Source organism: Mytilus californianus, unplaced genomic scaffold, assembly GCF_021869535.1.
Source record: "Mytilus californianus isolate M0D057914Y unplaced genomic scaffold, xbMytCali1.0.p SCAF_3, whole genome shotgun sequence".
In the NCBI taxonomy this organism is placed as follows: Eukaryota; Metazoa; Mollusca; class Bivalvia; order Mytilida; family Mytilidae; genus Mytilus; species Mytilus californianus.
In genome coordinates this window covers 92842908-92858005 of record NW_026262679.1, presented here as the reverse complement: position 1 = coordinate 92858005, position 15098 = coordinate 92842908, and the positions used below count along the sequence as shown (strand labels likewise).

At 31.8% G+C, this 15098-nt stretch overlaps 1 protein-coding gene across 1 annotated transcript in view; it reads right to left on the bottom strand.

Annotated features, from left to right (window-relative positions):
• The window catches only part of LOC127735449 (spermine oxidase-like), a 49778-nt gene that overhangs the window by 22084 nt on the left and 12596 nt on the right, over positions 1-15098 (bottom strand). Inside the window, exon 3 of the mRNA XM_052245616.1 lies at positions 14252-14381. Coding sequence (XP_052101576.1) covers positions 14252-14381 — 130 coding nt within the window. The remainder of the gene's footprint in view (positions 1-14251; positions 14382-15098) is intronic.

The window sequence follows — 15098 nt, the reverse complement described above, 5'->3', positions numbered from 1 at the left end:
TGGACCCTTTGGACCTTAATGTAGACCCAATTTGAAAACGGAACCAAAAATTAAGAATCTAAATACACGGTTAGATTCGGCATATCAAAGAACCCCAATAATTTAATTTTTGATGAAATCAAACAAAGTTTAATTTTGGACCCTTTGGACCTCAATGTGGACCAATTTAAAAACGGCGCCCAAAATCCAAAAACTTAATACACGGTTAGATTCAGCATATTAAAGAACCCCAAGAATTCAAGAATAAAACCCCATTGAAATTGGTCAAGAAATAAGCAATTTATACGAAGTATCTTCTTTTGCACAATACTGTGCAATTGAATATTTCCTGCTATTGCGCAATACTGTACAATTAACAATTTCTTGCTATTGCGCAATATTGTGCTATTGGATATTTCTTGCTATTGCGCAATACTGTGCAATTGAAGATTTCTTGCTATTGCGCAATACTGTGCAATTGAAGATTTCTTGCTATTGTGCAATACTGTGCAATTGAAAATTTCTTGCTATTGCACAATACTTATTATATAAAAATTTACACATCCTGTTTGGTGTGTATCTCCTACCATATCATTATTATTTGCTTTTAAATATAAATCAGAAATAACCAACTTAAAATGGAAAATTTTAAAAGAAAAAAAAAAGGAAAAAAAGAAAAAAAAGGAAAAAAAAAAATCCCCCCCCCCCAAATCTTTTGAACTCTCTTATGATTCATCACCCCCAAACTCAATCCCAGCCTTCCCTTTGTGGTATGGTACCTTGCAGTACAATTTCAGAGAGATCCATACACTTGAACACAAGTTATTGTCTGGAAACTAAAAAAAATGTGTTTTTTGGCCCCTTTTTGGCCCCAAATTCCTAAACATTTAGGGCAATTACCCCCAAACTCAATTCCAGCTTTCCCTTTGTGATATGGAACCTTGTAGTACAATTTCAGAAAGATCCATACACTTACACACAAGTTATTATCATGAAACTAGAAAAATGCTTGTTTTTTGCCCCTTTTTTGGCCCCTAATTCCTAATATTTTGAGGCAATTACCCCCAAAATCAATCCCAGCATTCCCTGTGTGATATGGAACCTTGTGGTACAATTTCAGAGAGATCCATACACTTTAACACAAGTTATTGTCTGGAAACTAGAAAAATGCTTATTTTTGGCCCCTTTTTGGCCCCTTATTCCTAAACGTTTTGGGCAATTACCCCCAAACTCAATTCCAGCTTTCCCTTTGTGATATGGAACCTTGTAGTACAAATTCAGAAAGATCCATACACTTACACACAAGTTATTATCATGAAACTAGAAAAATGCTTGTTTTTTGCCCCTTTTTTGGCCCCTAATTCCTAAAATCTTGAGGCAATTACCCCCAAAATCAATCCCAGCATTCCTTTTGTGATATGGAACCTTGTGGTACAATGTCAGAGAGATCCATACACTAACACACAAGTTATGTCTGGAAGTTACAAAAATGCTTATTTTTGGCCCCTTTTGGCCCCTAATTCCTTTACTGTTGGTACCATAACCCCCAAAATCAATCCCAACCTTCCTTTTGTGGTATTGAACCTTATGGTAAAATTTCATAGAGATCCATTCACTTAAACTAAAGTTAGAGTGCGAAAACCAATGTGTCTTCGGACGACGCCGGACGACGACGACGACGACGACGACGACGACGACGACGACGACGACGACGACGACGACATACCAATATACGACCACAAAAATTTTTTTGCGGTCGTATAAAAATTTACGAAAAATTGACTATAAAGGACAATAACTTCTTTAGGGGTCAATTGACAATTTTGGTCATATTGACTTATTTGTAGATCGTACTTTGCTGAACATTATTGCTGTTTACAGTTTATCTCTATCTATAATAATATTTAAGATAATAACCAAAAACTGCAAAATTTCCTTAAAATTACCAATTCAGGGGCAGCAACCAAACAACAGGTTGTCTGATTCGTCTGAAAATTTCAGGGCAGATAGATCTAAACCTGATAAACATTTTTACCTCATTTGCTTTTAGTTTCAGAGATATAAGCCAAAAACTGCATTTTACCCCTATGTTCTATTTTTAGCCATGTCGGCCATGTTGTTTGGCAGGCAGGGTCATCAGACACATTTTTTAAACTAGATACCCTCATGATGATTGTGGCCAAGTTTGGTTAAATTTGGCCCCGTAGTTTCAGAGGAGATGATGAGTAAAGCTCACTTGGCCTTTTAGGCCAGGTGAGCTAAAAATGGTCTATAGGTGGCCTTTGTGATGAAATTATCCCACATAACAAAACTTGCCATACTTTTAAAAGAAAGACTCTCATCTTGGCCCACATTTATTTGAACTTACAAACTGTCAACAGAATAAATTCTTATATTCAATCAAAAAATCATTATCATCTATTTAGGACAACTTATTCTTTCATCTATGGTTAAATATATTATTATATCCACCATAATTTTATTACTAGTACATGTATATGCAACGTGTACCATAAAAAAATTACAATTTTGTGAACCATTTACTTCAAATGCATGGAACAAGGAAAAATCAATATAGAATTCCATGTTGCCAGTAAATATTTCATATCTTGATAATAGCTTTCATTCTGGATAATCTCTCTCATGTCCAGAGAGATTTTAGATTTACATTAACTCTCCCTGTGCAAGGATTGAATAACCTCTGGTGAAAGTCATAATGTTAAACAAATACATCACATCTGCTAAGACTAATGGATACGTACTCTTTGTTCCAAGGTCAGTCTAATTCCATGAATGGAATTTAAATGCTTATAACTTTAGTTAAGACTTGGAAACCTTACTATTTGGCAACACAGCAGGGTGTATTCATAATTTATGCTTTTTTTTTGACAACTACTGTACAAGTAGCTTCAAAACGATTGTGTAAATTTTTTAGTTATAACAGTAGACCATAAGGGCAAAACTGATCTTGCTTAAAGTTGAGAGTTCTTGGAAGACCTTCCAATGGATTACGACTACCCAGATGAAAAACAGTAATAATAGCACTATTCCTGCGTTGCAAAAATTACAGTTATTTCCGAGTATATTTGGAAATAGACAAATTTTTAGTTCCTTTAAATTTACTTTATCCAGAGGTTGATTGGCATTAATAACATTGTGAACATAGACTCTTACTGTGATGTAATAATATTAGCATAGTGACATTAAGAATGTTTGGGTAAATGCAGGAATGTGAAAGTCATCTATGTTCTATATGTATATCCACTAAATATCCTTTTCCCCTGTCTACCTATTCAACCAATACATTTCCTTAAAATAAAATCCATTTAATTTACATGTTAACAATGGTTATGATGAAATTGTTAGATATTATGGAATATGGTTTTGCACTTATATTGAAGTTCCTGGAAACTTTGGAATATTGTTTTATTAAATACATGTATGGTTTATTTCAATTTTTTGACACTTACCATGTTTATCAGGGTTGTAAAAGATTAGATATATGTGCATGGAAGAAAGTTAAATAACAAAACAAATAAAAATTTAATAAATAAATGGAGAATATGTCCATGGAACACAGATGATGCCCCTGCTTGCATATAACATTATAAAGAAACATAACTAAAGAACTGTAAAAGTGACGCCACCCAAATTCAAACTTGATCTGTGTTTTATTGTAATAAGCATTGTGTATAAGTTTCATAACATTTGGTTCAGGCAAACTAAAGTTAGAGAGCAAAAACAAAAAATTCAGCAATTTTTCCAGGACTATAGTATAGAACAGTGGGGGCATAAAAAATAGCGCTTTAGCTTAAATGATGAATTTTGGCCTATCTGTACGTAACGTAATGAAGAACAGTATTTCAGGAATGGTCAGTACCTGCCACATGAACTCCTCCCCTTTGGAAAGAAGGTCAGTTTCTAAAAATATAACAAGCTGATAAACATCTGCAATCTGAGGATTTTCAGTGTCAGATATATCATTTTCATATTGATTCTTCCTAAGATAATAGCAAATAAGTTGTCAATTATCATGAATGGACTCATTTTCAACAGCTTGTTCAGTACATGTAAACAGTGATTGGAAAGTATAGATTTGTTATTTGCTTTTTTCACTTAAATTCAATTTCTTTCAAAACCATGAATGCAGTCAAGAAGAATCCAATATAAAACTAAAAATTCTATTCATACAGTAAAATTCACGTAAAACAATTATTGGTCACCTAAATGTTTTTGCCAATTAGTAGTTCATACAACAACACACTTTTTACAGTTAAATGTTGAATGTGTTTATGGTTTCATTTTTACAAAAAAGATGCAGAATAATCTGAATATAAAATTTGAAGAAATGTGGTATGAGACAACTATCCATCAGAGACTGAAGATGTGGGGATAAACAACTATTATTTATAGAATAACAAATCCAAGAATTCAAATATAGAAAAATATTCAACATGTGACCAAACAACAAATTAATTCAAGAATGTTAATAGCGCATGAGTTAATATCATGAGTTGGAATATTTTTCAATAATTTAATTTTGGATGTAACGCGTCTTCTGATTGGCTGACGTTGTTTTGTTTATCAGCTCATAGACATAATTTTGTCATGTGACCGTGACGTCGTCAACGTTTTTTCATGATTTACTCCGGTTTAAAATGGAATAAAGAATTAAATTATAAGAAATGACTGTAATATTTTTTCTGTCTATTCGAAATATCATAAAAAATGTGGTGCACACTTTAAAATAACCCGCTATGCGGGTTATTAAGTGTGCACAACATTTTTGATGTTATTTCTTCATAGACAGAAAAAACATTACAGTCATTCCTTAAATATTTGAATTCTTCGATGAGTTTTATTCTTTTTATTACATTGACCATTGACTTTTTAATGGAAATAAAGTTAATAATCAAAACTTTGTATGTATGGATGTATGGTTATAGGTACAAGACAAAGACTGCATTTCCAGAAAGCAGAAGCTGTTCTTACTATTGAGAATAATATTCTTCAAGAATCATCAATCGAAAAAAAATTTGGTGTTAGAATTGATTTTTATTTGTTATGGACAGGCTAATATATGTTAATTACTTATGTTTCTTTTAATATGGCCTAGACTCTTTTTATGCATAACTCTCTAAGATTAAGAAATTTCTAAATGTTGATTTATTAAAATTATTGTATAATGTTAATATTCTCCCATTGATAGATTATTGTTGCATTGTTTAGAGTGTTGATACTAAAATGAGCTAGTAAGAACAATTGCCGACAAGGGCAGCAAAACTAATTTTAAATTCTGATAAATAAAAGGCACCAGCATGACAAAATGTGCAATAATTCTGCTTAAATGATCTTGATGGATTTTATGTTGAGTCTTTAACATGTTTAAGATGAGGTTTTACTACAAGTATCACATAAACTGATCAATGATCTAAGTTAATCAGGTCAAGGTCAGATGAACCCAGCCAGACCAACATGCACATCCTAAAATAATTCCATATACCAAATATAATTGACTTTATGCTTATAGTATAGATCTGAGAAACAGACCCACAACACAAAAACTTAACATTGACAAATGAAACAAGAAAATAAGGCCAAGGTTAATAGATACCTACCAGACAAACATGTAACCTTACAATCACTACATACACCAAATATTGATGACCTATTGCTTATAGTATCTGAAATACATACCACAACACAAAAACTTAACATCGACCAATGAACTATGTTAAATGAGGTCAAGGTCAGATAAAACCTGCCAGTCTGATATGTAGATCTTACAGTCATTCCATAAACCACTTATACTATAGTTGACCTGCTGCTTAAAGTATCTGAGAAACGGACCTAATCACATAACTTTAACCTTGATCACTGATCAATGAATGGAGGTTGAGGTCAGGTGAACCCTGTCTGACAGACATGAAGACCTAGCAAGGATTACATAGACCAAATATTATCCCATTACTCATAATAAGTGAGAAATTCACAGGACAAAAAAAAAAATGCATAAACTATACAGTTTTTAGTAGCAGTCACTAAACCATGAAAATGAGGTCAAAGAGAATGGTCATATCCAAGAAACTTCTTACTGAAGGATTCTATATACAAGGTATGGAGCCTCCATGTCATCTGCATTCTGAAATAAAATGCTTTATACCAGTAGTTTACACTGATAGCCTGACAAAAATGAAAACCAACAACCAGATTAAAACAAATATTGCAAACAGTAACCAACGACAATCACAGAATCCTGACTATTGTTGTACTGGTATTTATTTATTCATTTTTGATGTTTATTTGTTTATTAAATAATCATTTTGTCTTTTCAGTTGTTTCAATTTTCTACTTATGTAAACACTAATTTATGAAAACAATTTAGATTTGTGTTAGTTGTAATATATATCAAACAGCCAAACAAAAACTAGACTATGGTGATCTAGTCAGGTGGAGGTATAATAAATACTGTGTTTACATCACCAGAAAATGAGAAATCTTAACAAAATTATAACCAAATAAAAAAAATAAACCTGTGACAAATAGTAGTGAAACAATACATTGAAGGATCGATGAACTGCAATATTTTTGTTTGGTTCGATTTTCGATTCATTTTATACGTATTTCAGTTCAGTTCCCGTCCAATAAACTCCAAGTGTTATCGGTCAATCAAACTCGTGTTACAAATTGTTTCTATGAAAATGGCTAGCATGGCTGGGTTGTTTACAGTTGAATGTTGGTTTAAATAAATATTTGAAATTTTATGTATTTTAGCAACACTAAAGGAACAGCAGGTTTACTAAACACACAAAAAAAAACAGAACAAAGGTAGTTTGCTATTAGACTACATTAGTACATGTACTAATACAAGGTTGGGTATTGAGTATGTATGGTATTGTCACCCTTGTATCACGATACCTATTATATCATTAGGTTGGTGTATTGTTACAGCCCTAGTGACGAATCTGTTTCTATTTGTTCCAAGTCAACTCAAATCTAACTAGAAATGAATCTACAATATTTTTTAAATTTGGTTTTATTTGAGATATAGTGGCAAATCACAAGTGACCAATAAACTTATGCCCATGCACTGTATCGTAACATTTTATCCTATTTATCAAACTACAATTCCAGCATCTCCTACCATCAAATGTACACTACTTGGCATATTTCAGTTATTTTGAATAGGACAGGTAATTTTCACTACTTCTAAAGTAAACAAAGATAAACTTTACCACTAATATTTATGCACAATATACCTACATTCCCTGAAGCAGTACATGTAAATACATAATCGATTATATTGGCAAATATTATACATTTCTTCTCAAGATATCATGTTGATTCAAGATTTTCTAAATTCAGACTGATTAATTGGTTTAAACTCTGAAAGTTGCAAAAAACCTGTAACTAATTAGAAATTGTCAGATATGTATTCCATTTAAATGACAGTTTTGTGCTATGGCATAATTACTACCATATATCCCATGGCCATTTACATACATTAGTTTATAAATGAACTGAAAGCCCATAGAAGGTTATAAACAAAAAGCAGTCATTTTCGAATCTCATAGGACATTTGGCCATGACCATTAAAGTACAGACTGGTCAAGTAAATAAAAGCTTGACCATATGACCCGCTATATATGTTTGTATATGAAATCAAACAGGATATAGGAACAAACGGGTAAATTGAACTTGGAACTGAATGTGTCCATTGTCAAAAGATATCTACACCAAGATGGGTGTAGGATAAAGTCATTGTCAACAAAATGTGTTATCTGTAGATTTTTAAAAAGTTTTTAATAATTTAAGGATCAGGACCCCTTTTTGCAACCCTGTTACTATAATCAATTTAAAAAAAAAAGTAAGGTCAGTAAAGTAATTGAGCTAACACCCGTCATCCATCCAAGCAGAACTTCTTCAAGATGGCAAACATTGAATTTGCACAATTGATATGCTTCCTTTAAGATCTATGACATTTTCCAATTTAATTTTCAAATCAAAAGCTAAGCTTTTGGCACTCTACGGTTTTTAACCCCTGAATACCAGCAGCAATCAAAGGGTTATTAATGACTTTAAGTAAATTCTATCCTTAGGTCAATATCAATTGCCCTTGCAGGATCATACAATTTACATAATTATAGTTGTGTGAGGATTCCTCCAGGATCTATTTTCATTGGACTAAAGCAAGCAACAAAATAAACCAATCATCATGATTGTTCTTGTTTTCCCCATGCTTTATTTTTTTGTACTGTATTTCATGAGGGACTCCAGGAAGATTAGTTGTAAGACTAGCCTAAAATGTGCTACACTTTTTTAATATAGAATCATATTATCATTATTAAATTTGTGCAATTTTGCAATTCCCACAAAAAAATATCCATGCAGCCACATGTGTGCATTTTGTGTGTGAAGGTTTGGTACCATTAAAACGTTTAAACCCGCTGCAATTGTTTGCACCTGTCCTAAGTCAGGAATCTGATGTTCAGTAGTTGTCGTTTGTTGATGTGGTTCATAAATGTTTCTCGTTTCTCGTTTTTTATATATAGATTAGATCGTTGGTTTCCCGTTTGAATGGTTTTACACTAGTAATTTTTGGGGCCCTTTATAGCTTGCTGTTCGGTGTGAGCCAAGGCTCCGTGTTGAAGACCGTACTTTGACCTATAATGGTTTACTTTTATAAATTTTGACTTGGATGGAGAGTTGTCTCATTGGCACTCATACCACATCTTCTTATATTTACTGTCTGCATTTCGATTTCATGATGTTATCACTACATTTTGTGAATAAACTCATTGCGGTTCCTAGTGTCAAATAAAAGCTTAAGTCTGATGCATGAACATATGAACAACTCTTAACACTAGTGGCAAATAACTTTTAACACTAGTAGCAAATAACTTAAGCTTAATGTCTCATAAATATATCATATTTAAGCTATTTTTAGAAAATAAAACAAATTTACCAGACTATATTATGAAACTGGTGACATTTAAAAAGGTTTAATTTTTTTACGGTAGTTGGTCACAACAAACTTCAGGAAAATTCTTAACATGAAACTTTTTGATAGCTTACAAAAACTTTTGTGCGCCTGAAGGTATAGGTCACTATCATGAATAAATAATTTCAAAATATTGCCGCCAGGAAATCTGTCTAGATGTTATATATCTAAAAGGCAAATTATAAACATGTTAAATTTTATTTAAATAATTTCAAGGTCTTCAAAAATGTAAATTAAATAACAAATTATTTTTAAATGATGATTATATACCGGTATGCTTGACAATAAAATCAGATATTAAATGTCTAACACACATGCTGGAACTGTACGGTAGATGCATAGAACAATGCACGAGCATTTATACAATGCACCTTATTTTCTTCAAATTAAAAGCACTTTTATTAATGTCCTGATTGTCACGCTTTCATTACCTATAAATTTCAATCAGCTTGTTCATATGGATTTCACATTTGAAAACATCAAAACTGGGCTTCTATACACAAAAAAAAAAAACTCAGTTGATTACAAAAGATTTAAAATGTATCTTAATTCCAACCCATTGAAAAAAAATGATTTATTCCAGCACATGTAGGCCAAAAAAAAACAACCAGGAACTATGTGTAAATATAAATACAACATAATACCTACAGCTGACTTATACTGTATGTGCTGATCATGCTGATAGTCACTTAACCTATTATTGAATTACAAAAAAAAAAGGTACACTGCAAATAACGGTGACTACAGTATATATGATATATGACCTTGAAGATCTATAGTAAAATATGTGTTTGTAGCCTTCGGAAGATATCAAACCTTCAACTGAATGTAGTGTATTATTTGGCATGTATAGTGTATTAGTGTATTATTTGGCATGTATGGCTTAAAAGAGTCAAACTCAAATTCAATACTATACAGTACATTTCAAATAAATTACAAGTTTTGTTAATTCTGTGCAACTATTTCACATGAAAGAGTATAAATCCAGGTATTTATTCCTTGCAGGGCTGAATTATGACAATGAACTATTTGAGTATTTTCATATAAAAATGTAATGCTTAAAGCTGTATACATTTATACAATTTCACCAGTATACCAAAACAATGTATATACAAAGAAAAATTTATAAACAGTCATAATTACAAATAAATGAAGATCATAACAATTTCAATGACTTCCCTACTGAACGAAAAATGTCCAAGAACTTATCCATTTAAGTAACAGTTTATGCAGAATCATGATGTTGTCCAGGATTCTATATTCCAGTAATATTAAGTGTTGAATACAATTTATACATATAGGCAGTGTCCCCTTATATGTGCTATTTAAAATATAAAGTAATAATTCCTTATAGAATATTTGAACATTGGAAACATATCCCTTATCTGAGGATATGTAACGAAGTCATTTGTGGAGCTGTATCACATTGGCAAACATGTGACAAACACTGATGAGGTTTCTGAGAGGCACATGAACATTTAGTAGGTTAAAGCTATATTTTAAATGATCTCAATCCTCCATATTTTTTAATGCTCGCCAGTTGAATAACAAAAAGCACACAAAAGAATTATGTACAATGAAATCAGACTGTTTCTGCAAAAAGAATGAAGCATTTGACCATATATTGACAGGAACAGAAATGTCTTACAAAAGGTTATCAGATCTTCCTGTCCCTAGTTCTGATATGACTAAACTTCAAACTCTCCTATAAACAGCAACATGAAAGATTCAAATAATAAAAGGAGAAATTGTCTGAGGACACAAATGCCCCTGCTCAAGCTTTGCAATTTTCCATGTTAAAAAGGGGCATAATTCTAGAAGGGTAAATGACTCACTGCCCAAATTCGATCTCTGTCTGCAAGTTTTGGTTCTTAGCATTGTGTATGAGTTTCATAAAATTTGCATGAGGCAAACTTAAGTTAGAGTGCGGAAACAAAAAATGGGACGGACAGAAGGACAGAAAGACGAACGGTCAAGGGTAACACTTAATGCCCCTGTTGCCTAGGGTGGAGGCATAAAAATATGCAAGAATTCTATATGCATGTGCATTAATAATGGCACCTTAATTATTGTGTGTGTGTGTGTGCATAGCAGTCTTAACAAGTACTATCCATAATATACAAATATATGTTCTTCAAGCTGCAATCCACAAATCGTCTAGAATACCTTCTTCAGTTCTTAAGATGAGGACATTAAAAGCCACTTAAATGTAACATAAGTTGTCACAAACTACAAGACATTACAAGTAGTTCTGTCTTTTATCTAGATTGTATTCATACAAAGATATATGCTTCCAGCGAAGTGAAATGTATGAAATATTTAAGTTTAAAAATAAAGGAACAGAAATAGATCTATGTGAAGTTTACCTAAATGACACTGCAATAAGACATCTAATTCAAAAGGTCAATATACTATATTCAACAATAGACAAGTGGCTAATGTTAGTCCAGATGGGTCAGATCTTACATGCTCCAGGTCCCGACATTTAATGTAAATCCATATAAATTGCTCCAGGTCCAGACATTTAGATATAAACAAAGATAACCACCAAGGAGTTCTCTGACTTGGAACAGACAAATTAATGTATGGTAAGGTCTAACTGGTTTGGGAATACCATTACTACAAGGGTGTTGAACGACCTTGACTACCCAATGGCCATGAGGGTATCGCATTGTTGGACCTTGTTTTAGCCTTTTTCAGTATTTAATATAATTTTTTTTATTTATGTATTTTGAAAACATTCAACCTCCCTCTTTTTCTAATATTCTTCAGGGGACAGACACTCTGTACAAGGAGTTACGAAAATACAGAGGAGAATGTGCAAAAAAATATCAATTAAGTAAAAATACTTGACTTTAATTTATAATATTAATACAATTTAAAAAGCCAACAAAAGCACTGAGCTTTACAAACAAACTGCACCAAAGAATGCTTGCATTACTGAAAACTCAAGGTAAGTATCTGGTGATATAGTATGTTAAAAATCAAACAAACTAGAGTTTGAGTTAATTTGGCGGTACTTGTAATGAATTTGACAGCTTATAATGTCTCTTTTTAAAATATGATTGCTTGTTGATCTTTCAAAGCTGAATGATTCTTATAAGGCCATAAAAAAATATATGTCTGTTTACGGTCACCAGACCGACCCTATTTTTGAGCGCCGATCCTAAGTTATTTTATTTCCGTCTTAAAGTGAAAAATAAACTGAACTCGTGTCAAAAGCGAAGTTAGTGTTGCAAATAATATAAATCAATTGCCTGATACATCCCAATGTTCACAATCGTGAATATGACAATATGTTTTAAGGAAATTCACAACTCGTGTGAAGAAATAAACACTTTGCCGCCATTTTTTTCCAACCAATTACCAAGGGAAATAATCCAATCATTAAAAATACTGGTAAACTTGGCCCATGATCAACTCGGACCACGACAAGACAAAACCGCATGACTCAAAATCATGTCACAAAAAATAAAATGAAAAAATAGAATAAAATGGAAATACCGACCTACCTACCCTATTTTTTGAAAGTATGTAACCTTAAACAGACATATATTTTTTTTTGGCCTAATGTTTTTTATTATTACTCCTCAGTGTGTACAAAAAATGTATATATTCTTTATACAATTACAGATGAACAAATTGACTATTTTTTAGGAATAGTATGAAAAATACTATTAACCTGAGTTAACAGGTAAAAAAAACTATTTACAGTACTGGAAGCAAACAGTTTCCAGTAAAAAGACTATTAACTGGTTAATAGTTTCAAAAACTATTGACTGGGTATGAACTTTTTACTATAGTATTTTTTCAATTTAATATAATAATACAAAACTATTCAATACATATGAAGTATGAGATAATTAATTTGAACTTATATTTCTTCTATTAGGAATTATAGGTTTTGTGACTAACATTTATTTTTATTTTGAAATGAAATAGTTTTGGTTCATATTTTAGTCTTACTTTTCTTGCTTAGTTTGCTTATTGTTTATTGTTGTTTTGTTTTTAGATTTTCCTTATTGAAGTAAGATATAAATTGTTTTAAACTGAGTGCTTTAAGTCATTGAACGAAACAAGTGCATTACGATGACTTTGACAAACTGACAGAATTTTAATAATGTGCGGTTTCACATGCACTCTATCAAGTATACTTAATATCTTATTCATATTTTAATACTTCTTTCAAGTCAAGGTATTTACATGTATTTATTAATTCTCTAAGGCAAACAAGTCCACAGTTTATATTTTAATTAAACTTTGAATATGTACATGTATGTGGAAAACATTTAAATACATACATAATGCTTTGGGTATACATTCTCTCATCAACTTTTGAAGAAAAGATGAATCATACAACTTCTAAACCTGATCAAATTAAAATATACCCATGAATCACAAATCTATTATCCAATAATCATCAATTTCTAGTGATTCACTTGTTAAAACTGTGTCATCTAATCTTTTTTGCAATTGAAAATGAAAAAAAATCTTTACACAGATATTTCAACAATCAATACTAAGATCTGACTAAAATATGTGAATATTGAGAAACAGATTCAGCTATGTGAATTTCATTCAAGCTGGTCTAGATCTGCTGATTTTTAAGGCTTGTACAGGAAATACCTATTGTAATTGTTAAATATCTCATTACAACATCAAAAGTCTGAGTATTTTACCTGTTTACATGTTTAACATTTGTATCAGGTATACAATGCTACAAAAATGATTGAAGGGGGTGTGAGAAAAGAGTGGTATAAAAAAAAGACAGGTAGAAAAACCCAACACACCTGAATTATCTGAACGATTACCCATGATTAAAAGTATATACATGTTCCAAGTCACGTACAACCCTAGATGACAGATAAAGGGAGGACTTGTAGAAGTACAAGTTATTTAAAATTGATATCAAAATATACAAGTTGATACCTGAGATATATAAACTGAAGTACCCAGGGGAAAATTTTCCATTTAGGGGCCATGCATATGCCTGCCTCAATATGAAAGATTGATATAAGTATAGATGATGTCAAAATGCAAAAAAATCAACTAATGACCATCCACATATAGTCACTCTCTGGTTGAAGGAGGGTTTGTCATGCCAGATGAATGACATATGCATGTCAATCAGTACTTTAATCAATAATTTGAAGAAACATATAATATGCATGATCCAGTAAAAACATGGGTCACAAAAATATCTGATCATGTAAATGTAAATGTATGTAAAGTGTAAGTAAACATGAATAATTGTTTAAAATGTCTTCTTACCTGATGACTTTTCTTGGCTGTGGAATGTCTTTTTTATTAAGGAATTTTTTCAGAGCCTCCACAATGTCTTGTCCTATCTGCTCCTCCGTCAATGACTCCATATACAGTGCTTCTTTACCACTTAACCATCCTGAAAAAATAGATCAGTTCCTGAAACATGTGAAAATAAACAGGTAGATTTATTGAGATTCCTTAGCTTGCACACCTTCTTTAAACAAACTTTTTTTGTAAAATGTCTCACTCTGAAGTGTGTCAGAATATTTGTCTTTGAACAGGGTTATAATGCACGGCCCAAACCTATCCCCTTTATGGAGCTACAAATATGATTTCTGCATTACTAAGGCTTATACAAGCCTCATTCCCAACATTGTCTTGTTAAGCTCCCCCTCCCCTTTTTCTAAATCCTGTATCCACATCTTGGTTAGGTCTTAAATTATTATGTTAAGCCCTCTTTTTTGAAATGCAAGTGGTGTAGTGTACACAAAGAGATTCCACCAAAAATAGCTATAGCTGGTGAGCATTGATTCACTGTAAATCAGGGTGATATTTGGTGATAACAATCTGATTTAAGAACTTTTTAAGTGAATCACCATCATTCAGTGTGAAAATTCACCACCAAGAGTGATTTTGGCTAAACATCTACAAATGAAGAGAAAACAGGATAGTTTGGTGCAAAAATAAAATTGAATTGACAGAAATATCAGAGATTGTAATCCATATTGATATATGCAAAACTTGCCTCCACAAAAGTTTTTGTCACTTGTGTTTTTATGTATTTTCTTTTGATATAAATCCACATTTTTTTCAATAAATTTAAATTATTATTTAGATTATGGAGTGGTTTCTG